Below are 6679 nucleotides of genomic sequence, written 5' to 3'. Positions count from 1 at the left end.
ACTTTGTGTCTTAAAATCCGAACTATCCCTTTAACATCACTAATAACAAGAGAAGCTCAGTAACAATGATCCACAAACGCACATAAGTGACACAACCCCATTTCAAGTATCAGTGCTGAATTTGTACTGGTGTTCAAATGAGTCTTGTGTTGATATGAGAGATCTACTTTTGTCTTAAATAAAATTCAGGATTTTGATTGTTGTGAGATTCAACCACTTTGAATTCTTCAGTTATTTAGTTACTTAGGCTACTTGCAAAAGAAGCATAGCACTTGCATATCCGCCGTATCGTCCAACAGAGTGGACTCTTGTTCTCCGAAGTCCTCACTGTGTAGTGCAGGGGAGCGGGGGTTGGGATCAGTCAATTGCTTAAAGCAACACTAAAGAGTTTTTTGTACCTTGAAATAATGTTTCCAAAATCATTCCAGCGGTTCATCAACTCGTAACAGGGTGAACGGCACTTCTGCTTTGACATCGCGGCCCGCTATCAGCTATAACCGCACTATGTAACTTTACCAGATCGGGTAGCGTGTCTGTAGTTTGATGATATGAGACAAGAAACTACAAATTTCACTTGCTTTGATGTCGCAATACATCATACTTTCATAAAATCATGCAACATACTCTTGTCTGTGGACATTGTTATTTGCTGGATAAACAAATAGCGTGTGTGCGACAGAGGAAAAGTGCTTTAGTGTTGCTTTAATGGCCCTATTGTGATGTCATAATCGCCAGTGTTAAATCTATGAGGAACATTTGAATAGTTTAAAAAGTATAAAAAGTTACAAAGATGGAAAAATACCTAGCAGCTATGTCCTTTAGAAGACCTATGTTACAAAGTTTGAATGAAGTTTCTAAGTTGAAAGGTTCAAGCTTAATTGTGCTCAGAAAAAGTGGTAAGCGGAACAATCATACGAAATTTAGGAAGAACAGTACGGTGTGTTTTCATGCACTGTTATAATAATAATAATAATAATAATAATAATAATAAAAATAAAAATGCACTTTATTTGTATAGCGCCTTTCATACACAGAATACAGCTGAAAGTGCTGTACGTTTGGAACATGCATGTCAATTGATCAATATAAATTCACGTAATATTTTGAAACATGTCAGGTGTTTACAGAATGTGTGTGCAGGATTAGGCTACTTCCTCTGTGTCATTAATTTCAACTTCCTGTTGTGGATTCTGCTCGTGCTGGGAAGAAGGGGGGTTCTCGTCTCCAGAGACCTTTAGAAACTGGGAAGAGGTGAAAGGGTAGACATTACATAATATGAAGCATTTTGCAATACATTGTTAAAAATGATCATCAAATCAGTGTGCAATTGAGCCTCCATTTAAATTGGTATCATTAATTTAATTGCCATTATTACAGATCACATTCAGAAGCCCAAAGTTGTCAGCTTACTTTTGAATACTTGTGTTCTCTGTAATCCTTCCGTTGAGGAAAGCAATTTAGCACAACCAAATCACACAACAACGTGACCTGCAGGTCAAAAGAAATTAAAACAAACTCATAGAAACATTTACAACTGCCAGATGGCTGGGAATATATTGTCAATTGCGGCATGCAGTCTCTCTCTCACTCTCTCTCTCTCTGTGTGTGTGTGTGTGTGTGTGTGTGTGTGTGTGTGTGTGTGTGTGTGTGTGTGTGTGTGTGTGTGTGTGTGTGTGTGTGCACACACATGTGTCTATGCGCTTCAATACTTACTAAGCCTAGGAGACCCAAACCAGCCCCTACGTTGCTCAGTGTTGGAATAATGCTAAATTTGCCAGCCTGGAATAAAATTAGAGATTAAATTGTGTTATAGAACACATCATCCAATTGATGATTCTAATCTGTAGTGATCGCTACCACAGCAAAGCCCTCTTACCTGTCCAAACACCATGATGTCAAAGCGAATTCCATATGCTTTGATTAATGTTCTGGTCTTCTGGCGGCCCGTATTGTTATATTCTGCGTACCTGTGGAAGAGCACCAGCTAAATCAGGTGTGAAATGTGGGCGACATCACCATTGAATTCACACATTCTGGAGCCCATACCTGAAATTATATCCTGTTTTAACTGGCCCTCCACTGGAATGATATCTATCTGGGAGTCCACTGGAATTATATCCTATTAAACTGTATTTGTCAATACGCCGGAATTTGTATTGTGGTACACACAAACTCTCGTCCTTGTCCAGATCACAGTCCCATCTGATCTGGAATCCCATCACTCCGCCCTGAGGAGACGGAGGTTACTTATGAAAGGCATTCATTTATAATCTGCTCACAAAAGTGCTTGTGCAAAAAATTAAAATTAATATTAGAACATTGCAGACCTCAGTAAGACTGTGGAATCCATGCCACTCAATGTTGTTATAGGGAAGATAAACAAACTGAAGAAACACTGAACTCAAAAGTAGTAATAGGTTGAAAAGGCACTTGCTATGACAGTGGCGTGGTTATACACTGTATAAAATATCTTCAAATGAAAGACAGAAGTGATAATGATACTGCTCTTTCATTTTTGCTTCACTTCTGTCTGAAAGATGAGCTTGAGCTTCCCATTCAGTACACTAGCTGTGCATCAGTGTGAATGAATAGAATAGAATAGAATATATACTTTTTTGATCCCATGAGGGAAATTCAGTTCTCTGCATTTAACCCAATTTAACCGAATTAGTGAACACACAGCACACAGTGAACACACAGTGAGGTGAATCACACAACCCAGAGCAGTGAGCTGCCTGCCCAACCAGCGGCGCTCGGGGAGCAGTGAGGGGTTAGGTGCCTTGCTCAAGGGCACTTCAGCCGTGGTGGACTGGTCGGGGATCTAACCGGCAACCCTCCGGTTACAAGCCCGAAGCCCTAACCAGTACACCACAGCTGCCCAACAAATGCTTATGATATTTGGCGGATGCTTTTGTCCAAAGCAAATTTAATAGCCACTTCTCAACCCCCACCATATGGATGACTCCCTCCCTTCTTGTCCCAGACCTAGACTTTCCAAATCCCTTAATTCCTAACGTTACATGAATGGCCATGGTCTGGAAGTCCTCTCCGGCCTCTTGCACAATGTCCTTGAGCCTGAAGTTGGGGCAACTGGGGTCGGTAGAGCGGTTAAAGACACAGCGCTCCAAATAGTGCTTGTCTACATGTGGCAGGATGTTCCTTCTGCAAACGCAAATACAACATGATGCTGATCACATGCTTAATACCGTATGAACGCCTTAGTGGTTGAATAATTAGGTTCCTTAAATAGAAAACATTGAAACATTTATTTACCAAACCAAGTCTAGATGCATCATCAGATTCAGGACATATTCAAACTACTAATATTCATTTCTGAAGAGACAAAACACTGGCTATTGTTGGCTCATCTCCACAAACACCCAACTAAGTGTCACCAAGAGCAACATGTGTTTCCCCTCTAGAGCTCTCTGTAGAACAAGCTTCTTAAAGTAAGTAAAATGACCTACTTGATGAAGTCGAACTTTCGAAATCGGATGTTATTCCTCACCAGCACTGTTAGATTTTCTGTGCCTGTTAACACTGGAGGACTAAAGATGAAAATATAGCCATCGGGTTTAAAACATGATATCAACACAAGCACAACAAACTGCTCACTTCACCTGCCCTTCTGACTAAACAAAAGACTTCACATTAACTGATCTGTCCTCCATATGCATACCCTCCATCACACAAACAGACCATCACACAGACTTACTCGGGTGCTTTATCGTCTATTTCCAAAGGACACCAGGCAAAGATCTCACACGTTTTAACTGTGTCACTGAAGTTGACACATTTACCTGTCTGCACACCTACAGAAAGTAAGGAGCCACAACAAATGACTCTGTAAAGGTTACCATACACCACACATGATAGAAGCTCACTCATAATATTCTGCCATGAATGAAAATGATCTGTCTCGCTCACCATTGCTTCGTGAACTTATTATTCCAGCTGTGCAGCTCTCGTCAGAGGAGCAAATAGTGACCTCGTTTGGAATCTGAGAGGACAGAGTAGCCACCTTAGCTGCACACAAACTATAAGCCAATGATCTGTTATGACAACTCAAACAAATAAATCCATATACATTTATTAGTGAATGTAAAGACAATGGATACTCATTGACGTGGTTCATGCTCTGCTATTGGTCCACTGCAAGTAACACATGACTGGCAATTGGCCTTCATCTATGAACAGCTGTTTATATTTTTCTTGACTTCCCTGGTGTACTCTCCTACCACTCCCCTAAAATAAGCTATAGAGGTGTCTGGTGTACTCTCCGATCCACTCCACTAAAATAAGCTATAGAGGCGCCTGGTGTACTCTCCTACCACTCCCCTAAAATAAGCTAGAGGTGCCTGGTGTACTCTCCTACCACTCCACTAAAATAAGCTATAGAGGCGCCTGGTGTACTCTCCTACCACTCCCCTAAAATAAGCTATAGAGGCGCCTGGTGTACTCTCCTACCACTCCCCTAAAATAAGCTATAGAGGCGCCTGCCTGGTGTACTCTCCTACCACTCCCCTAAAATAAGCTATAGAGGCACCTGGTGTACTCTCCGATCCACTCCACTAAAATAAGCTATAGAGGCACCTGGTGTACTCTCCGATCCACTCCACTAAAATAAGCTATAGAGGCGCCTGGTGTACTCTCCTACCACTCCCCTAAAATAAGCTATAGAGGCGCCTGCCTGGTGTACTCTCCTACCACTCCCCTAAAATAAGCTATAGAGGCACCTGGTGTACTCTCCTACCACTCCCCTAAAATAAGCTATAGAGGTGCCTGGTGTACTCTCCTACCACTCCCCTAAAATAAGCTAGAGGCGCCTGGTGTACTCTCCTACCACTCCCCTAAAATAAGCTATAGAGGTGTCTGGTGTACTCTCCTACCACTCCACTAAAATAAGCTACAGAGGCGCCTGGTGTACTCTCCTACCACTCCATTAAAATAAGCTATAGAGGCGCCTGGTGTACTCTCCTACCACTCCCCTAAAATAAGCTATAAAGGGGCCTGGTGGTTCTGGGCTCCCCAAGCTACCTGTCGCTTGGCGCCCCCCTCTGAGCTTCCCAGAGGCTGAGGCAGTACTACATTTAAACACTATAGACGTCTGAAGTTCGCCTACAAAAAAAGCCCCCATCTTTGCCCAAATAAGGAGATCCGGTATCTTGAGATTTTTTCTATGGGAAAATAACATTGAATTTTCGCACCTGTTAAACTCTCATGGGGAGGCAGAAATTGGAAATGATTCAGATTCAAGATTCAGTGGATACTGTGATCTTCAGTAGGTGAAGATGGCACACTTTGATCTTTGCTATACCCCAGAGCTAACTTACAATGCAACTTGCCACAGGCAGTTAGCTTCAATTAACACCCGGAACTCCTTATATGGGCAAAGATGGCAGCTTTGGGATCCCATTTGTAGGCGAACTTCAGAGGTCTATTGTTGTCGTGAGGCATTCCATCCTATGAATTTAATAGAAAGTAAATCATGCATGATTAAAGGGATATTCCGCCATTTTTGGAAATACGCTCATTTTCCACCTTCCCTCGAGCAAAACAATTGATATTTACCTTGTTCCCGTTCATCCAGCCATTCTGTGAGTCTGGCGATACAACTTTTAGCTTCAGCCTAGCATAGATCATTGAATCGGATTAGACCATTAGCTTCTCGCCTGCTAGCTTCATGTTTAAAAGTGACTAAGACTTCTGGTAATTTTCCCATTTAAAACGTGTCTCCTCTCAAGTTAGAAAGTGCAATAAGACCAACTGAAAATGAAACCTGGCGTTTTTCTAGGCTGATTTGACATGGAACTACACTCTCATCTGGCGTAATAATCAAGGCAACTTGCAGCTACTGGCACTACTACTGCTTGTTGTCTATGGGGACTATTTTCAGATGCTGCGTAAGATATCACTGCGCCTATGGTACGTTTGCAAGTTGCCTTGATTATTACGCCAGATGAGAGTGTAGTTCCATGTCAAATCAGCCTAGAAAAACGCCAGGTTTCATTTTCAGTTGGTCTTATTGCACTTTCTAACTTGAGAGGAGACACGTTTTAAATGGGAAAATTACCAGAAATCTTAGTCACTCTTAAACATGAAGCTAGCAGGCGAGAAGCTAATGGTCTAATCCGATTCAATGATCTATGCTAGGCTGAAGCTAAAAGTTGTATCGCCAGACTCACAGAATGGCTGGATGAACGGGAACAAGGTAAATATCGATTGTTTTGCTCGAGGGGAGGTGGAAAATGAGCGTATTTCCAAAAATGGCGGAATATCCCTTTAAAAAATAACTCAATTTAGGCTACTTGACCTAAATGTCCATTACAGCACAATGCACGTTCAGTGAATTAATCAATTGTCTCGCAATAAACAGCAGCTGGAAATCCCGACACTCTTTCAGCTACATGACACTTCATAGTGAACCATCACACTCTTTCAGCTACATGACACGTCATAGTGAACCATCACACTCTTTCAGCTACATGACACTTCATAGTGAACCATCACACTCTTTCAGCTACATGACACTTCATAGTGAACCATCAAATACCCCCCAGATTACGTCCGACGCCCCTTGTGTACTTACATCATGTTCATCAAGCTAGCTGGACAACATTTTAATATTCAAAACGGTCATCTCTGCTATTACAGTACCTCTGCACATTTGGTCTCTGTT

The 6679-nt window shown here is 41.8% G+C and overlaps 1 protein-coding gene across 1 annotated transcript in view; it reads right to left on the bottom strand.

Annotated features, from left to right (window-relative positions):
* Positions 1 to 1142: 1142 nt before the first annotated feature.
* The window catches only part of LOC134070484 (P2X purinoceptor 4-like), a 5791-nt gene continuing 254 nt past the window's right edge, over positions 1143 to 6679 (bottom strand). Inside the window, exons 2-12 of the mRNA XM_062526862.1 lie at positions 6658 to 6679; positions 3928 to 4000; positions 3716 to 3812; positions 3468 to 3548; positions 3021 to 3162; positions 2108 to 2228; positions 2047 to 2068; positions 1877 to 1967; positions 1714 to 1779; positions 1411 to 1488; positions 1143 to 1241 (exon numbers count right to left, since the gene is read on the bottom strand). The exon at positions 6658 to 6679 is cut by the window's right edge and continues 50 nt beyond it. Coding sequence (XP_062382846.1) covers positions 1143 to 1241; positions 1411 to 1488; positions 1714 to 1779; positions 1877 to 1967; positions 2047 to 2068; positions 2108 to 2228; positions 3021 to 3162; positions 3468 to 3548; positions 3716 to 3812; positions 3928 to 4000; positions 6658 to 6679 — 892 coding nt within the window. The remainder of the gene's footprint in view (positions 1242 to 1410; positions 1489 to 1713; positions 1780 to 1876; positions 1968 to 2046; positions 2069 to 2107; positions 2229 to 3020; positions 3163 to 3467; positions 3549 to 3715; positions 3813 to 3927; positions 4001 to 6657) is intronic.

The sequence above is a fragment of the Sardina pilchardus genome, chromosome 22 (assembly GCF_963854185.1).
Source record: "Sardina pilchardus chromosome 22, fSarPil1.1, whole genome shotgun sequence".
In the NCBI taxonomy this organism is placed as follows: domain Eukaryota; kingdom Metazoa; phylum Chordata; class Actinopteri; order Clupeiformes; family Clupeidae; genus Sardina; species Sardina pilchardus.
Note: the sequence above shows the minus strand (reverse complement) of the source record. Positions and strands in the feature narration are given on the sequence as shown.